The sequence below is a fragment of the Rousettus aegyptiacus genome, unplaced genomic scaffold (genome assembly GCF_014176215.1).
Source record: "Rousettus aegyptiacus isolate mRouAeg1 unplaced genomic scaffold, mRouAeg1.p scaffold_m13_p_15, whole genome shotgun sequence".
NCBI lineage: Eukaryota > Metazoa > Chordata > Mammalia > Chiroptera > Pteropodidae > Rousettus > Rousettus aegyptiacus.
The window spans coordinates 43,058,631-43,082,011 of NW_023416290.1; the positions used below are offsets into that span (position 1 = coordinate 43,058,631).

The 23,381-nt window shown below is 33.9% G+C and overlaps 1 protein-coding gene across 6 annotated transcripts in view; it reads right to left on the reverse strand.

Annotated features, from left to right (window-relative positions):
- The window catches only part of CSMD3 (CUB and Sushi multiple domains 3), a 989,790-nt gene that overhangs the window by 564,409 nt on the left and 402,000 nt on the right, over positions 1–23,381 (reverse strand). For all 6 annotated transcript variants that reach the window (XM_016138158.2, XM_036232977.1, XM_016138161.2 and 3 more), the window contains one exon: positions 11,289–11,413. In XM_016138158.2, coding sequence (XP_015993644.1) covers positions 11,289–11,413 — 125 coding nt within the window. The remainder of the gene's footprint in view (positions 1–11,288; positions 11,414–23,381) is intronic.

Here is a 23,381-nt window from a genome sequence, read left to right on the forward strand (position 1 = left end):
ATGATAAACTAAGATTAGAATATTAGAAGTTCTGACAAGTCTGTAGTTAGTTGTACAACAAATCATCTATTTGTCTAAATAATATTGAATACTTTGTTTTAACGTGCTTTTTTATGCCTGGAAATACCCGCTATTTTCTTCCGAAGTTATTACCATTTCTAAAATAAACTAATCATATTCCTCCCAGGTTTTAACTTTATCAGTTAGCTTTGCCTTACTGAGGAAAAAATGTTCACATTAGCCATTTCTGTCATTACTTCCTGTAAGATGAAATAATTAAAAGGGAAAATTAAAAAAAAAAAAAAGAAAAAGGTCAAATGTGACCTTTGGTGTTCATAGCTCAGAATAATTCTGTGTGTAATTAGTAAATATTTTTATGGTTATAAAAATAAAGAAAACAGGAGTTCTTTTATGAAAACCTCACGAAACATTTTCCAATAACATGGTCTTTATGATGTTTAAATTTTCTTTTTAAAATACTCCAGACAGGTAAGAAAAATGCCATATTCCATCCTTGCATAATTCAGAAAGAAGTTTTACACAAAACAAATGTAAAAAATGGTAATGCATTCAAAAACATTCCTTATAGTCATAGAAAGCCGCATTCGATCCTTCTGAAAGCAGATTTACAAAAACAACGAGAAATTTCTCACTCCTTTATGTTTTTTATATCAAAAAATTTTGTTAGCCTTTTTTCCTTTTAGAATTTGGTAGAAATGTCCAGAGCAATGTAAGATATGTTAACGGTTATTAAAAGTAAAAAGTGTCATAACACTCAAAGTATTTATTTTCAGAATACATAATTTCAAATCCAAAGTATGAATATTTATCCTTCGAAAGTTGAAAGAGAAGTTTACTCTATACCAAGAACTTTTATTAACTTTAAATAGGTTTAGAACATCATTTTAAAAATGGGGAACAAATGAAATTAGCCAAGATGTCTCTTTTTACTTGTGCCTGAACTAAGGGAATATTTTTCTAGTGAAATAGCACTCATTAAAAAATCAGTCATAAATATTGACCTTAAGTATATAATAGAAATGTGAAATTTGAAATAAACATTTTTACAAAATAATTTAATTTATGAAGCAAATGCTGCATAAATTAAATCATTAATAAACAAAAAATAAAAGAGGTGCAACAGTAATGCATATGTTAAAATGTTGGTAATTTTGACAAACTTTAAAAAGAATTTGTTTCATAAAGTCATATTTAGTATTTAATTTTCTTCGCATAATTATTTCCATTCTGCAAACCAACATTTGTCTTGTCTTATTTCCTTGGAATAAATAAGCTAACGGTGACTAAAAGGACAGTGGGAATGCAAATGAAGTATGGCTCCTTCCGTTGTTACTCCATTTTAATTCTTCCCAAGAAACACTTATCTCAAAGTAAATCAGTGCCATTTTCAGCTGGTGATACATGATAAGTATGAAAATGAGTCCATCTTTGACATTTAACATGCAAATTTATATTGCTTTCGGGATCTGTATGTGTCCATTAAGGAGAGGAAGTGGCGAGCTGCTGCTTGAGCTCTGTGATCCTAATTCATCGAACTTTCACTTTGCTACTCCGTAGAACAGGAATATGATATATGTAGCTAAATGTTCCAACTAGCCTGGTGGTGAGCACTTTACTACTTGGGAAGGAGGGAGAGATTCCCTAAGAAAACAATATTATTTCAAGTTGTTTTTTGAATTTTCAATGCTGTTAAATTGACCAATTTATCTCAGAGGGGATGTATTTACTGAATTATCCCCCAGAGACTTTGATTTAATTGGTGTGGGACGGGACATGGGTTTTTATTTTAAAAGCTGTCCAACTGATTGTAATGTGCAGCCTGGGATGAAGACCACAGGCTAAATAAAACCCTCAGGACATGACTGTGTTTTTCAGAGGCTGACTGCTTGGTGACACCCCCCAGCTCCCTATTCCCATCAGTTTCATCTTCCGTTCCATCCTACGTCATCATAAAACTGCTGGATTTTTCTCCTTAGATAACCTCATCTACTTTACAGAAAAAGAGTGGGGAGGAGGCAAGTGCACCATTTGAGAATGATACTCTCTGTTTCCACCTTGTAAAATTATCTCTATGTCCATCACTGCTTCCTCATGGTCACCCACCTCAGAGGAGAGGGTAGGCTAGCTCCTATCCAAGGACAATCCCATCTCCTCTGTTCTGAATCCCAGACCCTTCATGTCCTGAACTGTATCTTCCAAATGACCCAGTTCTCACCTGTACCTCATTCTCTCACATGCACTGAACCTCTCTGTCTTTGATTTTAAACCTCTCATATCTTAAAAACAACCTTTCTCCAGTTGCATACTCCTGTCTACTAACCTAGCTCTTGCCTTTGCTTCATAGTCAAGCTTCAGCTTTTTTCTTTAAGCCTTCATTTTCTCACCTCATTACTCCTCAACTATAGCCATGTGTCTTTCACATCAACGATACTAATGAAAATGACTTTACCAAGGTCACTGGTGCCCTCTTGGTGGTTGAATTCAATGAGCTGTTATTTTCTTGGCCATTCTGAAGCATTTAACAACACAGACCAAATCTCTTTTATAAAAGCTCTCCTTCTTCTGATATTATAACACCATTCCCTTGTATTATTCATCTCTGTTTTCAGCTGTTCCATTTTCAGTCTCCTTTATAAGATTAACTTCCTCTGCTTATTTGTTGTACACTGATGTCCCTTTCAGTCTACTCTTCTCTATATTTCTCTTATCACTGACTTAATTTAGTCATACCTTTTTAAAAATCTGTATTATTATACTAGCCACCAAACTGAAACCTCTGCCTTCAGTGCTGCCTCTCTCCATTCATACTCCATTTTCTATAATGTACTGTACCCTGATATTTTATATATTTACCCCTCATATCCACCACCATTCTCATTAGCCTTCCCTACTATGTCTTTAAGATTCAGCTCAGGGTCTTTCCCCTGTGGGAAGCCGTCTTTGTTGAGCCCCAGAACATTCACCTTTAAACAGCTCTAATATAGAACTTATGATAAAGTATTATAATTATATATTAACTTTGAAATCCCCTTTTGCCTGGAACCACTGAGAGTAAACAAACTGTAGGCATGGACTTTGTCATATCTTTTTATCTCCATTACCTAATACAGTGTCTGACTGGCATATAATCATCACTCAATAAATACCTGTTCAATACATTGCATGAATAAGCCATTCTGTTTTCTTGAGGAAAAGATAATTTCTTGCTCAGCATTTTCTCCCTTTACCTAATAAATAATTAGCATTTAAATATTAATGTTGTTAAATAAATGATTTCCAAAATAAAGACATACAGTAATATTTAACTCAGAGATAAAATGACTAAGTAATATTTTCAAGGTCAATGAAATTTACTTCCCCAAGGTTAATATTACCATTTCTGTCTTCTATCCTTTTGTTTTGAATTGTCCTTAGGACTTAAATATTGTCTGTGTAACCACGCCTCTGTTGCTTTAGGGATGGTCTGTGGTTGTTTTATTTTGAAAGTACAGTGTTTTCATCGAGACTGTACATTCTTCAAGGGTATGATTTTTTCAGTTCTACTCTGTGTTTCTTATATTGCATCTCGCATAATGGGAAACAAAACATTTAAGGATTTGTGAGTATGTCTGGCATGTGCTGGGCATTGCTAGTTGTTGGAGATGTTGAAGCTTTTTACCTAGGTCTACAAAAATTACTGTGATACTAGCTAAGCAATAGAACATACTTTATATGTTAATAAAATTAAAGGTCTATCAAAAATGATAAATCCTGTATGTTCATATCAGGGGTAAAAATCATGATTTGTAAAATTTCAAATAAATTTAAATATTAAAAATTTCCCCCTTCTCACCATTCATGTCTGTTTATATTCTGCCTTTGCTTTTTGTTTCCTATTTAGCGTTCATGTCTTTCCCTAGTTTGTACATTTTTCATCTCACATTGTATCTTTCATTTTGTATCATACCATTCTACATTTCAAGTGCATAAATGAAGTGCCAGACATTCCAGAGTTCACACTGTGATCATTTAATCTACAAACTCTCCTGCCGGAGAGAGATCCCTTACTTCTTCCGCCATGTGAGGTCACACTTTGAAGGTTACAATAAAAAAGCCAGTTCTGACCAGACGTCATTTCAGACTTCTCAGGCTCCAGAATGTGAAAAATAAATGTTTGTTTAAGAGCCGCTCAGTTACAATATTTTTGTTATATTGCCAGAGAAGACAGATAAACGTTGAAGAAAAAAAAAAAAAAACTTAACATGTTCTAAAATCCAGAAAATCAGTAATTTTACTTAAGAATATTTAAAATTTACAACAGGAAGAAGTCTTTACTAATCACCTTGTACACACGCCCTCATCAACTTACAAGAAAGCAAACCAAAGCCAAGGAAACATTTAGCGAGACAAGCAGCTCCTACTCTCCTACTCCCAGGAAATGGCTGGGCTAGAAACAGAAAAGTCCTCACTGATATCTATGGTGCTTTACCCGCCTCTGTACCAAACAGAATCAATTATTTACTAACTATTTACATATTTTTCTAATAATCTGTGAGGTAGCCAAGATGTGTGGAATGTCTTTCTGAACAACTGTTGGAAGGATACATTGAAATGCAAAATTTCTAATTGTTCAGGTAGTTTTGAATTTTGAATGATATTCATAAATGCATCACTATTCATATCCATAAAATAGGTAAATGTCATCTTATCATTAAAAGACGGTCATCATAAGAGCGCAGTAAAATTTATTTTCTTATCAAAATTACATGATAAATTTCAAACTAGTTTTAAAAAATCTATCAAACAGAAATGTATGATAAATCTCCATATCTAGACCATCTGTCTATCTTCTTCACCATATGTCACTCCATTAATTGCTAATATCACCCTTATTATGCATCATCTCATCTGTAACATTATTTCATGAAACTAAGAAGGCATCAAAAACAACTATAGAAAAACACCTGCTATATGTGTCTCTGGTTGATAAATTTCAGCAGGTTCTGGTTTGCTCTTGGGCAAAATTCTCTAATTGTTTTTGCATAACAGGAAACCCACCAGGGCAACTTTCTCTGGTTACAACCAACACCTTACTATCTTCTTAAACTCCTTTTTATAATTCATTAAGCCTCCCACAATATTTATTCGAAATGTTTATTTAGCAACTATCATGAACAAAAATACAGGCATAATGATCACTGGGCAAAACATTATGAAGAAGGATGAAATATGAATAGGACTTTATATGTGAAAGAATTTAGAAAGCTATAACCCCAAATCCCTTAATAAATACTGGTTAATGAGGGTCATAGCTCTTAGGTTTGGCTAACAATGATCTATTCTACCGATTGTATACCTTTTTTTTTTCACTTTGTATATGAAAAGAGGAATTTAACCTAATTATGATACTTCTATTTAATCAAAGGCAATAGACCACATTGGTAACTGTTCTGTTCTTGGCAACAGCTGAAACAGATCCACTGAAAATGCAAGCATTGTAGAAGTACTGATTATTTTGTTCTTTTTGAGATGGTTTTGGTTGAGAAGTAAATCTACTGCCCATGAAATGATTGGGAACTGCTTTCAAAAGGAAGAGAATTCAATGCTGAATTCTGTGATGAGGACAGTCAATGTGAAGTAGTATTGGTGGAGGAGATAAAGGCAAATTGAAGAAGTCAGTAAAGAAATTCTAGAGGAGATGAAAGTTAAGTAAGACATTGAAAGGTGGGCAAAATATGTGCGTGCTCTCATTCAGGTGTGCCTTCACTCAGGACAGGTCAGATATATATGAAAATTAGGGTGGTGATGCTGTTCGGTGCTGAGATGCTCACATAAATGTTGGTATAGTTAAACAACTATAGGAGACGAATCATGGATGATTTTGTAAATCAGGTGAGTTTATTATTATCGGCAGCAGTAGCACCACTACCGCCATCACCTCTATCCACTGTCTGTGTTTAGCTCACATACTAAGTAATTTTATATGGACTGTCTCATGTAAATTCTTAACACCCTATGAAGAAGGCATTTGTTTATTCACATATTCATATACTGACTAATTTATTTTAGAATCCACAAATGTTAATGAACATTAGTAGGTATGCCAGATTAAATACTATTTAGGATATATGGTATATAATGGTTTTCATTATTTTGTATTAATTTACTAGGTAAAATATAAAAGACTGTTTTGTTTACAAGAAAGGTGCAAGCCTCTACAAAATTCAGATGAGAAAGATAATTGAAGATTTATTGAATAAAGGAATTAAAAGGTGACTCCCAAGAATTTCTGGTCAAGAAGACAGAGTAGTTAAACTCTGCGTTTGCCTCCTCCCATGACCACATCGAAATTACAATTAATTATAGAATAACCACCCTTGAGAACCAACTGAGGACTAGCTGAACAGAACTCTTATAACTAAAAATATAAAGAATAAGCCATATCGAAACTGGTGAGGGAGGGGCAGAGACAAAAAAAACGGGCTGGTCCCACATCCACATATGGCAGTTAAGAATTGAGAGGGTAATCTCAGCTGCAGAGGTCCCCACTGAAGAGTAAGGGTCTCAGCCCCACAGTGGGCTCCCCAGCCCAGAGTATCAGTGCTGGAAACGGGAGTCTCCACAACAGCTGGCTGTGAAAATCAGCAGGGACTCACACCAAAACACACAAGAATTGAAGTGCCAAAGGTTAAAGACAAAGAGAGAATCTTAAAAGCAGTAAGAGAAAAGGAGTTAGTTACCTACAAGGGAGCTCCCATAAGACTGTCAGCTGATTTCTCAACAGAAACTTTACAGGCCAAAAGGGCTTGGCACAAAATATTCAAAGTGAGGAAAAGCAAGGACCCATCGCCAAGATTACCCAGCAAAGCTATCATTTAGACTCAAAAACCAGATAAAAATCTTCCTGAACAAGAAAAAGCTAAAGGAATTTGTTATCATGAAGCCAGTATTATAGGGAATGTTAAAGGAATTCCTTTAAGAACAACAAATTAAAAATATGAATAAGGAAATATCATAAAGAAAAAAAATTCTCACTGACAAAGGCAAACATAATAAAAGCAGTGGATGAGCCAACACTAAAGCTAGTACAAAAATTAAATAGCAAAAGTTGGAAGATCTTGTGTAATTACAACAGTAAAAGATACACACAAATGCACACACAAAAATGTAAAAAGTAATGACAAAAATATAAATTTGGAGGGGTGAGAAAATGGTAGTGATTTTAGCATGTACTCAAACTTAAAGCAACCATCACCTTAAAATAGACTGCTCTAAACATAGTTTGGTATATACGAAGCATATGGTAACCACAAACCAAAAATCAACACTACACACAATGAACACAACACTACATAAAGTCATCAACATACAAGAGAGGAGAACAAGAGAGTAAGAAAGGAAGAGAGAACTATAAAAAAAAATCAGAAAACAATAAAATTGCAGTGACTATATACCTATCAATAATTTGAATGTAAATAAACTAACAATCCAAAGACAAATGGATCAAGAAGAGGTGATATACATACATACATACATACGATGGAATATTATTCAGCCACAAAAAAAGAATAAAACCTTACCATTTGAAACAACATGGATGGACCTAGACAGCATGATGCTAAGTGAACTAAGTTAAAGAAAGACAAATACAGTATGATTTTACTTATACGTTGAATCTAAACAACAAAATAAATGAACAAACAGAACAGAAACAAACTCATAAATACAGAGAACAAAATGATAGTTGTCAGTTGGGAGGGGTTTAGCATGTTGGGTAAAAAAGATGAAGGGATTAAGAAGTACAAATTGACAGCTACTAAACAGTCACAGAGATGTAATGTACATCTTAGGAAATATAGTCAATAATATTGTAATAACTACATATGGTTTCAGGTGGGCACAAAAATTATTGGGAGGATCACTTTGTAAGTTGTAAAAATATCTAACCATTATGCTGTACACCTGAAACTAATAATAATATTGAATGACCAAAAAAAAAAAAAAAAAAAAGTGACTCTCTGATTTAGTCCAGTTTCCAGGATTTTTGTTAGTTTTTTTGTATTTTTGCCTTCCTTTCTAATCTTTTCTTTGATCATTCTTCCAATTACTCCCTTAAGTGGTTCATGCCCTTATGCTGTAAGAGACAAAAACAGTGGTTATCTGGGGCCTTCCAAATAAATGCTAATTGAAAAATTAATAAAAAATAGTTAAATCAATCAACGTTAACTCTCTTAAATGTCTTCTAGTTAACAAATGATCAATTCTCATAGAAATTCTGTTTCTTTGAACATCATGAATGTCTAAAATAAACATTCTATATACCATTCTAGTGCTTAAGTCTGCTTATTTGCATAAGCTTCGGCTTTTGGATATCAATTGCATTTTCGACAAAGAAATAATGTTTCCATAACTGTAAATTGGCAAATATCTCATATACATATCCCATTTAGGGAATAAAAATTATTGTCTGAGTTTGTGTAAAATCCATTAATATTAATTTCTGAATTGGTCTTTTTCTTTTAATTCATAATTTGCTATTTGTGTGAACTTTCAGTCCCTTTAAAATCACCATTTCTTGATTGCCCAACCATGCAATACATAGACAGCAGCTATATTAATAACCTCTCAAAGGTGCAGTGCACTGATACTGCTATTTATGCTGCTGTCTGGAAAAAAGCATATTTATTCTGTCCAAGCACCCGTGAGACATGAAAACTATTCTTTGTTCAGACTCACAGTGGATAGTCATTTCAAAACTTCAATTACTTTTTCAGCATGTTCCCTCCATTACCATTTCCAGAATCACAGCCAGTAATTTCTAATAACAAAACATACTTTATAAACTATACGCACATATGCCTTGCATCCAATGAGTAAATAAAGCTATATATAAATGATTAATATCTGCAGAAAAAAATGTAAAATTTATATGAAATCAGATCAATGTATAAAGTTTAAATATGCAAATTTTATACCTCCCAGCTAATGATGAAAGACTTGAATGAATAAAAAATGTACACGCATATATGTCATCTATCTTGGAATCAAAGAAACATAATCATATATTAACATTCAACAAATATTTCTTGAGATTCAAGTCAGTACAGAGCTGTTCTTTGTGCTATAGGGTTTATGAAAAATAAATAATGTCACATTATTTCTGTCTTTGAACAATTTATGATCATTATAAAAGATTCATTCCTTTTATTGAAATGAGAGTCTTGAATGAAAAAAAAAATGGTTTATAGTCTCAATCTCACTTTACGCGGAACTTAAATTCTATGATCTAGTTATAACTTTTCTTGTGTGAGATTCTGTTTTTGCATGAATATTAATCTCTTTTTCTTGAATCTATCCTCCATCTTCCCATTCTTTTTTTGCCACTGAAAAATGCACACATCTAATTTATGTAAAAATGAAGCGGGATATCATTTTGAAAACATGATTTTCACTATAATGTCTCTTATAACTATAACTTATCTTGAATGGAGAACACCATAAAAAAATCAACCTTATACAGTTTACTGTTCTAATAACTGTTGGGATATTGATGACAGTAACTCTCATGATGCTTATTATACAATGTCCCCTTTAATAAAGAACAATGCGAAATATTTCTGATCTCAATGTCAGGAAAAAGTTTGCTTTTGTTGTGTCACAGTTATATTTGTATTTTATATAAAATGGTTTTTGTGTATACTGATCAAGTTTCCCTATTAGTTTCATTGCTGTCATATTTAAGTCTAATATGTAAGCCATTCTTAAAAAGTCGTTTGCCAACTTATACATAAGTTTTGTTTAGGATCCTGTTACTATTTTACCTTATTTTTCATCATTCCCATTTCACTGTTTACGTGTTTTTAATGCTATTGACTTTATCTCATTCTGTAAGCCTTTGAAAAGAAGGGTAATGAATAAGCATCTATCTGTGTCAGGAGTTTTACTTGAAGCTGAGAAAAATTTAGATTATCTCTTTTTCTCACTCTTGGTTGCCATTTCCAAGAGGCTAGAATATACTCGTTGCTTCCATTTTATCATTTCTACTCTCTTTAATGCTCTGAAATCTATCCCCTCTCCCCTCTCTCTAGTCTATGGATCGTCTTATGAAGGACTTTGCCATTTCCAGGTATTTGAGCTTGGGAAAGTGACTTTATCTCTCTATGCCTTATATTCCTCATTTCTAAAATGGAGACCAAAATGCCTCCGTTGGTTTGTTTGGAGCACTGAATGAGATGGCGAATATGCCGTGGTTAGCGCAAGGCTGGCACATAGTAAGTGCCTGAAAAATGGCGCCAATGCTGACAATGTTAAAGCAATGGTGGCTCCTCTCCTACAAAACTCTATTTCACAGTATCTTCACTTTTAACAACGTAAGATTTTTCTAGTCTCATGTACTTGAACATTCATCTTTTACTCTATCCTGCAAGCTTCTCCTTCCATGTCTAGCCAGCTGTCAAATATTTTGTCTTTTTCCATTTATAGAAGCTCTCAAATCTGCCCCTTCTTTATTCCTCTAATACCACACTCATTCTGTCTGAGAGAAATCTACAGGGTGTGGTGATCTGTCAAACTGTTCTCTGAGAAAGAAGAGCTAACAGAAGTTTGAGTACTAAGACACTGAAATATGCAGAAACGCCATTATTACAAGTAACAACAAACAAGTAATCAAGAATGCCAGCAGGCTAGGATGAGCTGTTCATTTTTAAACAGTTTAATAAAGTTTAGAAAAAAGAATTCTCATGTAATTTAATTTAAATAATTAGTTTGTAGAAAGGTAGTGGGAGAAAGTTTTATCTGCAATCACAGGTAATATGAAAACTACAGCACTCACTGATTTGTCTTAGTTTAAATTAACTAACTATGGAACCTGTACTCCATATCCACTGCCACCAACATCATTACTACTGGATACATAAGCAATTAAAATGGCAAGTCATAGAAGTGGAGATAGTATTATGATTTAAAAAAAATCCCTATCATCCATATCAATGCTTATGCAGGGTAATTAGTGATTTTAAAAAAGGCCAACAAAATTACAAGTGCCTTATGTTATATATTTTATATTCCGATTTGTTGCTATGTGATTATTAGATTGGGAACTCCTTGGGCACATAATACAGTTCACATTCTACGGATTTTCAATAAATATTGTTAAGTACACAAATTCAATGTTTCCTTAAAGACTGCATTACCCCTCAAAGATTTCATTAAAATTTATACTCAATAGAACAAAGTTCAGACCATTAAAATGTGTTGAGAGCATTGTTATTTTAAGGACTTCTCTTTACCTTTACATACAGGTCTGTGATCACTCCAGGCAGCAAAGACTTCAGCTATCCGTTGACAGGTGATGCTTTTAGCGCCCTGTAGGACATAATCTTCATCACAAGAAAACTGCACAGTTGATCCAAGGCTAAAATTGAACAAAGGATTAAAAAACAGGATTAGAAACATATAACATAATAATTAGGCTCCACTTCTACTGGTGATATCCAATAGGTCAAAAATGTTCCATAGTGACAAAAGTATCTTTCTACTAAAAAATCAAAATATGAAAAAATGACTCATATGAAGGTATAATAAAAGTCATAAACATATTAATCACGGTAAATCAATAACATGCAGATATTGGTAGGGATTGTACAAAGCTGTCGTCAAGTTTAACTGTCTTGTTATTAGCTGTAGAAGTCAAGGTTAAATAATTGACTAAGTGTCCCATCCTAAGCAGGTGGTAAATGTGAAGCAAAAAGTGGACCTTCTGACCTGATCCCAGTGCCTGTGTTCATATCACATTATAGTACTTCTCTAGTACTATAAGCATATTTATTTGGACAAGTATTTGCACATCCACATCTGTGTGTGTGTGTGTGTGTGTGTGTGTCTGTGTGTCTGTGTGTGTGTGTGTGTGTGTGTGTCTGTGTGTTTAGGGCTGCGCACTGAACTGATTGTTTTTTTTCATATAAAATTCACCCACCCTTTATTATTTAACCTATTGCAATTTAGATTTTGCTTTCCTTTCCACTGAAAGTGAAGGTACTAAAATGATGTTTTTTTCAAAACTTTAATTGCTAACGGTTAACACATTTTTGGGGGGGTTTTGTTTTGTTTTTAATGAAAAAATGGCTATGTGTTTTCTTTCCAAAAATTCTTAAACAGCAAAAATGTATATATAAAGTCCAATTTCCTTAACATAGCTTAAAAGCCTTTCAGCAGTAAGTCCAGGCCAACTTCCGCACCTCATTTCTAGCCCAGAGCCACACACGATGAGCACTTCCAGCAAGGCACACATCATGGTAGTTTCTATCTGCACAGCATTACCCACCCTTCTGGCCTACAGGGTCTTACCTGCACCCTCTCAACCGGCCTATGCCTGAACAACTCCTGCTCAGTTCCCTGAGCTTGTCATGCAGGATGACATGATCACATTTATGTTCTAAGAAAATACTTCTAGAACAATATGGAAGACAATTTAAAAGGGAGACAAATAGAGAAACGCAGGCCAGTAAGAAAATAACTCAAAACCTTTAGGCCAAGGTTGGCAAACTATGTCTACTGCCTGTTTTTACACAGCCCAGGAGTTAAAAATGGTCTTTATACTTTTAAAAATTTGAAAAAAAGAAAAATTAATATTTTCTGAAATGTTAAAATTATATTAAATTCAGATTTTAATGTCCATAAATAAAATTTTATTGGAACACAGTCACACTCTTTCATTTACATATTATCTATCTATGGCTGTATTCACGCTACAATGTCAGAGTTGAATAACTGCAATGGAGACCCTTTGGCCTAAAAAACATAAAGCATTTACTATCTAACCCTTAAAGAAAAAGCTGATCAACCTCTGGTCTAGGCTAAAGATGACAAAAGACCCGAGTAAGGGGTGGCATGGAAAAGAACAGAAAGAGAGCGTATAGTGAAAAACAGGCATTACAATCTATTCTCTCCCAGCGTCATTTTCCTTTTTTCTCTCACTCTTTCTTTTTAAAACAGTGATTTTATTTTAAATATAAAACAAATCCAGGAAAGTGTACAAAACAAAATGCCCAGCTCATTAAATAATCATGAATTAAACACTCATATAACAAGAAACAGATGGTCTCTAGTATCTTCTTGGGCTTCCTAATGACTCCAAGTTTTTAGGCTACCCTGTAGCCTGAGCAGCCCTGCAAATGTAAGTAATAGTTAATTCTTTATCATTTCTTACTTCTCCATCTCAGTAAACGGAAACTCAGTTCTTCTAGTTAAAATCCAAAAACCATGGAGTCATTCTTGACTCATCTTTTTCTCTCACATTTCACATCTACCCCATCGAGCGAATCCTGTCGGCAACACTTTCAAAATCAAGAACCTAAGATTTCTCACCCGCCGCTGTGTCACCAGCCTGACCCGAGCCACCTTAATTGCTCGTCTATGTTACTGCCTACAGTCCTTTTCGCTATGTGCTGGTTTCCTGTTTCTGTTCTTGACTCCTTGCAATCTACCCTTAAATAGCTTCCATGGCAATCTTTTTTAGAAGATAGCTCAAATTATACCATTCCTCTGCATCAAATCTTCTAATGTTTCCCCATTTCACTCAGAGTAAAGGCAATGCCCTTAAAATGATCTATGTGATCTGCCCATCTTAATTTTCAGAACTCATTTTATACCACTTTCTGCCTAAATCTCTGTGTTTTAGCCACAAGGACTTCCTTTCTCTGGCGTGAAAATACTAATAATGCACTCGGCGCAGAGTCTTTACATTTGCCCTTATATCAGTCTGGAAAACGCTTCTCAAGAAGTCTGCATCTGTCACACCCTCGTTTATGGTTTCTCTTCGCATGTCATCTTACTCATAGGGTCCTCCTTGACCAGTCTCTATATAACAGCTACTTTTATTCCATAATCTTCTTCCTTGTTATTTCCTATACACAATCTGATACATTGCGCATTTATTTGTCTTATTGTGTCTCTCATCCTACTAGAAAACTCCAGGGACTTATCAATTTTACTTTCCAATTTGTCAAATATATCCTAGTAGACAGTTGTTAAATACATTATATATACACACACATAAATATATGTATATATTTTTTCTTATGAGAGTGAATAAATTCTCTTTATAATATATATAATAAAAATTAATATGTATCTTTAATAATGTAAATTTATTGTCTAAAATGACCTAATCCAGAGACACCTTATCTCTGTAATTGGACAAAATTATTATTGGGTAAAATACTTTCTCAAGGCTATTTAAATGACATGATCTACATGTACTCGCATCCCACCACCTGATACATTTGCTGTGTTCCAGAAACAGTAAAGAAAGTAGTGTGATCAGAGCACAGCAAAAGACAGAGGTATGAAATTAAGGAAGTAATTAGAGATTGGGGCAGATAAATTGTGAATTTGTAGGCCATGGTAAGGATTTTAACCCTTACTTTGAGGGAACTGGGCAGTTATAGTAGGATTTCAAGCCAAAGGAATGACATCGTTACTTTATATTTTAAAGTGATAATATCCACTGCTGGTTGAAGAATGAACTGTAAGGGGGCAAAGGTAGAATCAGGAAGTTTGGATAGCAATCTATGACAACAATCCTAGCTCGCAAGAGGACGATATGATACTGATTTATACTAAGGAGGTAGTAGGAACTAATGATAGTAAAATTTTATTATATATTACTATTATTTTATATAGAAGGGCTTAGTATGGGGCCTGATCCACATAAGCAATTTGAATTACTATTTGCTCACCAATTTAATAAATTAATAATTCTGTCAAGGTCACTCTATTTTTCACAAATCATTATAATATTCTTGTTTAACCAGGCTCTCCTTGCTTAAAGTAATAAATTGCATGTTTCTTTTGATTATAGCAAACCAATGCACTTAACCTGAAGACAACTAGTAATAATAAACAACTAAGCACGTTGTGACTATACCAAAGACTGCCAACAGTGGGCTGATGGTCTTTGCATCGAATACCCTGCAACCTCCCTCCCCAAAAGATTAACAATCTCAACAATATTTCCTCCATTTAGTACACTGAGGGAAGTAGTTCTGAGCTGTAGCTAACAGTTTAAGCTGCAGAGTCAGAGAGATATTTCAAACCCTAACTCTTCCCTTTCCCAGCTTTATGGCTTTGGGAAAACAAAAATCTCTCCAAGCCTCAGTGTCCTCCTCTGTTGCGATCATGTAATGAAGTATAATTTATAAAGTACACAGTGCCTAACACACATTGGACACTAAATTATTTCTCTTAAACATGGAAATAATTGCAAAAGTCATTAATTTCTTCCCCACTATTGAAGGAAAGAATGTTTATTTGGCATCTGCAAGTACCACCATCTAGAATCACAGCTACACTTTAACATAATATAGACCAGAAATACGAAAGTTCAAAACAGTCCAGAGAAGATAGAATTCAATGAAATAACCAGTTTTTTCAGTAGAATCCAGGCTCAATAATATGCAGGAAATGATTATCTTGAACGAATGCACTGTGTTTTACTTTATGAACTGATTTAATATTCAAGTCAAACTTAAAGAAAGCTTACAACTAAGTTTTGTTAAAAATATGTATTTCTAGGAACATATTCAGTTATACTGTGGTGACAATAAAGGAAGACAAGCTGTATCCAATGTAATTCTTCTGTCACCACGGAAGAGACATCTGCCCTGCCCAGGTTACTCAATCTGATAGAACATTCTGCAATAAATGACTGAATACATTTTTGACTTGAAAGTATAAAATCATCGAGCATATGATATGCAGTAATATACTTTGGAAAATAAGTGTTGATCTTCACTATGATTTTACTGGCCTATGTTTAGGTGATAACCATCTTTTTTAAAATTATACTTATTACTGCAAAACACACGATACCATCTAAGGTGTCAGTGAAAGAAGATATTAATTTTTGAAAATATAAAAAAAAATCTTCCTATTTTAACAAAAGACAGCTAATGTTATTTACATAAGTTAATAAAATATAAATTAATAAGGGATAGAAAAACAAATAATGGAGGTTGGGTCAGAGAAGAGGACAATGCAATATACAGCTGATGTAATGTTGAATGGTATACTTAAATCTACATAATTTTATTAACTAATGTCACCCCAATAAGTTTTAAATAGATAGATAGATAGATAGATAGATAGATAGATAGATATTATAAAGGAAGAGAAGGAAACTGTGACACATTGTAACATGGATGAAACTTAAAGACGCTATGCTAAGTGAAACAAACCTGTCACAAACAGAAATATTATGTGATTACATTTGCATGATGTGTCCAAAATGGTCAAATACATAGGAACAGAAAGTAAGTAGTGGCTGCCGGATTAAGGAAAATGAGTTTTTTAATAAGTATAGAGTTTAAAGGGTAAAGAGAAAAAAAGAGAGAAAGAAATAAGGAGCAAAAAAATCTTGAGAGTATTACACCAAGAGTGAATTTGTATTTGAGCATTTTTTTTTTTCCAGTTACTGTTCTTCAGTTGATTTAAAGGTCTAGACAATATCCTGGCAGATGCAGAAATTCCTCACTAAAGCAGATGTATATTTTTCAAAATTATCATTGTGCAAGTAGAAATTATCCAGGCATGAAGGATGACCTAAAAATTAAAGCAAGTCGTTTCTGAAGTAAAAAGAAAAATCAAAATACTAAACATGCAGAAAATAACTATCGCCAAAGTGACCTGAAAATACCAGTTTAATATCTTTGAAAATCAAATGTTTCTCTAAGTGTATGTAAATTAGTAATTAAAAAAAATTTAATTGCACAATAGAAAATCTGAGAATTTTTAGCAAAATGAGATTTGGAGCAGGAACCTTTCACTATAAGATTTTTTCTCTTTGAAAATACACGAGTGATTTATGGGTATAAAAAAATTGAAAGGAAGATTAGCAAAAAAGTGAAAATTACTTTAAGCTATACATTGTTAACATGTTTTTAACGTAATTCCAGAAATTCTGTTCTTTTCTCATGCATATTCATATTCAGATTCTCTTCCATCCTTCCAGTATAAATAGAGCAATTGTCTCTCCTTATAGAGGGGCTATTTCTCCAACTAGTTTTGGATTTGTATGATTCTCCTTCTCATTAATTATGCCATTAATTATCTTTCCTCTGGTGAATATTCAACCTGTCGTTTTACATTGGAAGCCAAAATGATGGTATTAACCCACTTATTAGGAAGTTGCAGAAATTATACACTCATATAATCTATTTTAAGATGATAATAAATTAGCTTATTCTCAAAGTATATTGTTTCTGGATATATATTATATTAAGGTTTTTAGATACTCTAGATTTCAAAACATACCTTTTCAAAACAAAACTTTTCTTCAAAAGAGGATAAAAGAACATCATAGTCTTTTTATACGTATTACTCATTTCATTGTCATAAATTAATGTCACTCCTTTCCAAAGACCAAGTCTATGCCAAATGCAAGGAAAAGCCAATTCAGCATTCATATACCTTCATATTTTAATCTACTCTACTGCCTTTTCTGCACTGTTGATTATGATCTGTTTGAATATTGTTCTGGGGCATCTTGGCTTATGCAATGTCTAAAGTAACTCACTGCTTCAATCAGTACTGAAGCCAACTAGTACCCTCTATTCTCCTCAGACTTGGTGTTTTGAGTACAATTTAAACCATGCCTAGGAGGTGATGCTGCTACCTGTCCCACCTCTCCAACACGTCATTTTACTTCAGTTTAAATTTCATCACTAGGAGTAAATCCTTCTTCTTATAGTTGTATTTCATATATTTATATACTTCTCAGAAATTACAAAGTGGGTTGAAGAATGGAGCAATTCCAAATGGAGTAATATCCTGGGAAAAGTAACAAATTCCAAAGGAATGGATTATTCAGAAAAAAAACGCTAGATGAGCACATTAATGTGGATTTTTGTATAGAGAACGGCCCATTAATTAATTTAATAGCTAACTAAGCTAAAGCAAAAGCCATTAAAGAGAGTTATAATTCTATACCTTCGGGGGGAAAAAAAAGGACAGTGATCATTACTGTGGAGCCCTTTCCTTTAACTTCCAAAATTAACTGTGGTTAACACTTCAGATTCCTCAAAAATCCTTGATTATTATACATGATAAGATTTCAATATTTTAAAATTTAGTACAGCTATGATAAAAGGAAAAAAGTTTTTACTTTCATCTTGATATTTCTTTTCTCTGGAATCTATGAGATATATCCTTGCCACTCTATGCTATTTTTTGTTGTTTTGTTTACAGCTTCTATTCGACATTTGCTAGATCAAATTTTATGTCTTTACTGAGCATGACTTTTTTATAGATATTCAATCCTGGATAAGTATAGTGTTTTTATATTACAAGTGAAGTCTGTACAAATCTATAACTGTGTTATAAAGCAAGAGAAAGACACACAGTAGGATAACAATAGTCTTTGATGGGGAAAAAAAAAAGGAACAAATTAGTAAGTAGTGCTTTGGAGGTTTGTAATAAAAAGGGTTAGGAAGTAACACGATTTTCTGAAAAATCGCAATATATACACACTTAGAGTGACAAATTAAAATTTATTTTAAAACCTAAAACTTTTATCCTGTGATGTAAATGTTTACATGAATAAGGAGTTAAAATTATCTGAGAAAAAGAACCTTTTAAAATAGTATCAGTTGAAAAGCTATAATATGTTTGGCATTACTTTTATTGTTATAACCATTAAAAAGAGTGGCTGATGGAATTAGGAATTAGAATCTGCTTATATAATCCCTGCAAATCACAATGTAAAATAAAATTAGTGAGAAAACTAAGATCTGAAAGGTTTCAAGCCCATGGTGTTGGATGGGTTAGCCACCACATCATGTTTTCAGACTCACACGTGGGCACGTCCCCAAACTATGCCTTGCACAGGCACAGTCACAAAATAAATCAAGGTTAGCATCACATTTTCACACCCACTGCTCTTCTACTCCTCCTCCCTGCACACCTGCACTCATATTGGCAATGAAATAAGACATACGAATGAGGATAACCCATTTGTCTCTAATTTTTCAAAGGTTTGGTTATTTTAAAACGTTGGTATTTTAATATTGGTAACAAATTAACTGTAAAAAAGGCCCCAGATGACTGTGACCCTGTGTTTACGAATAGCTGTCATAGAGGAATTGAGGTGGAGGTTTAAAGAGTTAAAGTCAAATCTACTTCAGAGTAGAAAAACATTCCCGAGGCATAGATGAACTGAACCTTGTGATATACAATGTTATAAATTATACAAGGTGATCATTTTTTTAAATAAATCTCATGATAATTTCTTTAAAGAATATTAAGAATATGTGAATAGGGCATTCTAGTTTAAAAAGAACTTTCTTATATAACATCCCATTGAGGTACTCCTGTATCAGTTACCAATGCTATTTCTTCTTTCACCAAAGGAATAAAAATATGCAAGAGTAACCCACAAGGCACTTTATGGGTGATATTTAATACACAAAACAACTACCTCACTGTTTGTGACTGGCTCAAAGTTTTATAGACTGAAAGGACAACTCAGATTGAACACTACCATATTTGATATTTGTATCTTCGATCCTATATGGATATGATGACAATTAATAATAAGTTATTTCATATGTTAGTAAAGCAAATTTGGCATTTTAAGTTGCTACTGTCATATTAAGCCAAATAACATAAAATAAACCCAATTTTCACATTCAGTTTTTCAGCATTATAACCCACTGAGAAAAGTTTCAAGTAGATTAGATTAGATTATATCTAGGTGCATTCTAGCTATAACATTTCATCAATCAAGCCATTTTTTATTAAAGTAAATCTGCTAAAACAAATATACCTCAAATATTTCATCATTTTGTATGTTCTTATGCCTCTTTAATGAATAAAAAATGTCTAACTTTGAAGTTAGGTGTTTAACTTTTAAATGATTCTCATTTAACATAAATAACTGCTAGAAGGCAGTTCCTCTAATATGTATATCATATAAATTGCATAATCCTAATTAAAATAAATTTGCAATGTCTCTTCTTGCAGGAAAAATACCTTTTCAGTAAAAACAAAATCTAAAATAAAAAAAAGAAACTGTTTCAACAAATGTAATACAAGCTTCAGTATCAGCTTTCTGATGTTCAAATAGGAGTTGAGAGTATAGAGTGACATGGAAATTACCAGATAAATTTTGAGGTTTATTTCGCAGCTATAAAATTCAGAAAGACTATAAGAATAGATATTGTAATAATGTACAAACAGCTATATAAAATATTATCGAGTGGTGTACGACTTAAAGAATAGCTCTGCAATTCTGAATTAGGTTATGGATTCTCTTAATTTTAAAAGAAAAATAAGTCCCAAGCATTCTATAGGGATGTGACATACAGTAAATAGTTCAATTTTTATTACATCTCAGCTAGGTATTACATCATAACTGTTAGGGAAGACATGATCCTGTACCTACCATCTTTCTACTATCTCTCCATCAATTAACTAAGTCAGTTAGAAACCATATGCACAAAACTAGAGAAACACAAATAGAATAGATCATACGTGATTCTCAGAGTCATAAATCAGAGAAGAGTTCTACATAATGATTTCTACGCAAATAGAAATGAGTGAGCGAAGTGCTACCTTAATGTTATTAATTATGTTTGAGAAAATAAAAGTGATAAAATGACATTATTCTATTTTTTTTGAAGAATTCAAAATTCTGTCATGGTCAACTTGGTTCTCAGTATGTCACAGTTAGTGAGTTCCAAGAATATAAATGTTATACTAGTGAGGAGTTGGTTAAAGGCAGTTTTGCCCTTGGAGTAGAAAGTTCGGAGCTAAAGGAAATCTAAAAGACAACCCCACAGGCAGCAGACAGGCTCACAGACGTGCACAAAAGGGCAATGCAGAGTGGCGGAGACCTTTTATGAATCACTGAGATACAAGCTGAAGACTGTAAACTCTTAGAGATAAGGATAATATCTTATTCATCCTTTCATGTATACTCAGGGTCTAGCCCAGCATCTGCTAGATAAGCACACAGGAGATATTTGCTGAGTACATGAGTAAAAGAAAAGCCTAGGATAAAGCATGATAGTTTAGATGCAGAACCTGGAGAGATTTGGCTGACATTCTGCAGTGTAGTTACAAATACTATATTATTTATCTGGACTCAGACAACGGATGAAGAAATAGCTGGTTCATGCAACAGGTCTTACTAAAATACAAAATAAAAGTGCCATCACTGGTTTTTACAGATTTTTTTTTCCTACCTTTCCTTACAAGCTAAAATTGCCGTTCTCAAACTGTGCTGGGCACATCAGGCTGCTGCAGTGAACACACAGAGGCTGCAATGTACTTCGGATTTTTGAAGAAAACACAGACATCTATCATCCATTGTACAATCTACTAGCTTGAGATAATTTACAGTTTCAACATTAGATCACTATACTTCTTTGAATGGCATCGTATCTTTGCGAGGCTGCATTTTCAGCAGCTGCTGTGATAAAAAGCAAGTACAGCACCATTTCACTGTGGAACGGGAAATAAGAGTGGTGACACCCAATCTGATTCCCAGGTTTGAGAACTGTGGTGCATGACAGAGCTAAATTGTTAAGAACATATAAGCGTAAGACGAAACTACTTAATAAATACAAGTGTTAGGTATTCTTTTGGGTCTGTGGAGCCATGGGAAAAAAAGGGGGGGGGAGGAGGAGGGGGAGAAGGAGGAGGGGGAGGAGGAGGAGGAGGAGGAGGGGGAGGAGGAGGAGGGGGAGGAGGAGGACGACGACGACGACGATGACGACGACGACGACAAACTCTAAGGGTAAGGGCACAGTGATCCAAAACAAATGGGAACTTTTTGTGCTAAAAAACTGTACTCCATATTATGGCTCTATTTCTTTTTGTACAGTAGTGTACAATGTGAGGCTGGGGCCATCCACACGGTAATCTTGAGGGGGTGAGGTTACTTATTCAGACATACTGACCATACGTCATATGTCTGAAGGGGAAGATCAACAAACTTAATTTTTATACTGATTTCATAAAGGAAGAGGCTTGAGAAGCAACAGCTCGGGGTCAAGTGGGTCTAGCAATAAAGCAAGCACCGGGTCTGAATATATTTGAGAAATAATAGCTATTATTAGGTATCATGTGAAAAGGCTACATATTGCTTTCTGGATAAAGTGTAAAAATCTTTGGGATGTAAAATAAGCATTACTCGTGGTCTGGCCCCTTTCAACCTTTTCATCTTGTCTTCCACAAGCTGCACTCACCTCCATCATGGCGACCCACCTGACCCCCTACCACACATATACCAAACCGTCTTTACCTAGTCACCCTCTCCCTGGTAGTTCCCCCCAACCCCCGGCCCTGCTTTTTTAAAGTGTACAATTTGCTGGGGTTTAGTGTATTCACAAAGTAACACCAAATCACCACTATCACTATCTAATTTCAGAATATTTTTATCATCTCAAAATTAACCTCCATACCCATAAGGTGTCATTCTCCATTACTACCAGAGTGGGCCGGCCCTCCGGGATACAGCAGAGCACCCAGTGCATCCATTGCACGTGGCTCCAGCCTCTTTCTTACAAATCTGTATCTCTAGCCTGAATCTCTTTCTCTAACCCCCCAAATGTTTCACAGAAAGATCAGAAATTTGTGCCAAACTAAACTCACCTTTACTTTGAGAACCATTCCTCTTCTTTTATTTCTAATTTTAGTGAATAGTACCATAATCTACTTAATCATCTGAAACATAAATTCTATACTTATAAACATTTATTCACGAATCTATTAATTCAATATAGTCATTGACTGCTTATGTAGGAGTTACAACCTCAAATATCTTATAATCGAGGTCAAAATTTCATTGCAAATAGGTGAGCATATGCTTGATTAAAGCTACTTATATTCTAAAAGGATGTTTTTCATAAGTAACATGCATGCTTAACAAACCAGAGAGCTTGCTAGCCATGATTATTGCAATCTTTGATTACATTAGGTACCACGCAAAGAGGATGCAGAAGATTCGGTATTAAAAAAAGATATGACTCTCCTCTCAAGGTGTTTATGGGTATATGCAGGGAGACAGAAAAAATAAATAAATTATCCTAAAATATTTTAAGTGTGGACACTGCTATGAAAGAATAAAGGTAGATACCTTTATTGCCATGAGTAACAGACACGACAGATTCTGGGAACCACAAGAGAAGAATACAGCAAGTACATTTGGTCTGTGCATACACACAGATGTGTATATAGAATTTGAAAGTGGAAGTGGAAGAGATGAGAGATACAGGAATGGTGACATATGATATTTAGAACAAAGTTAAGACTAAATCATAAAAAGCGTTTTTATGCTGTCTATATCTGGCAGACTCTATCTGATATCTTTCAACAATTATCCC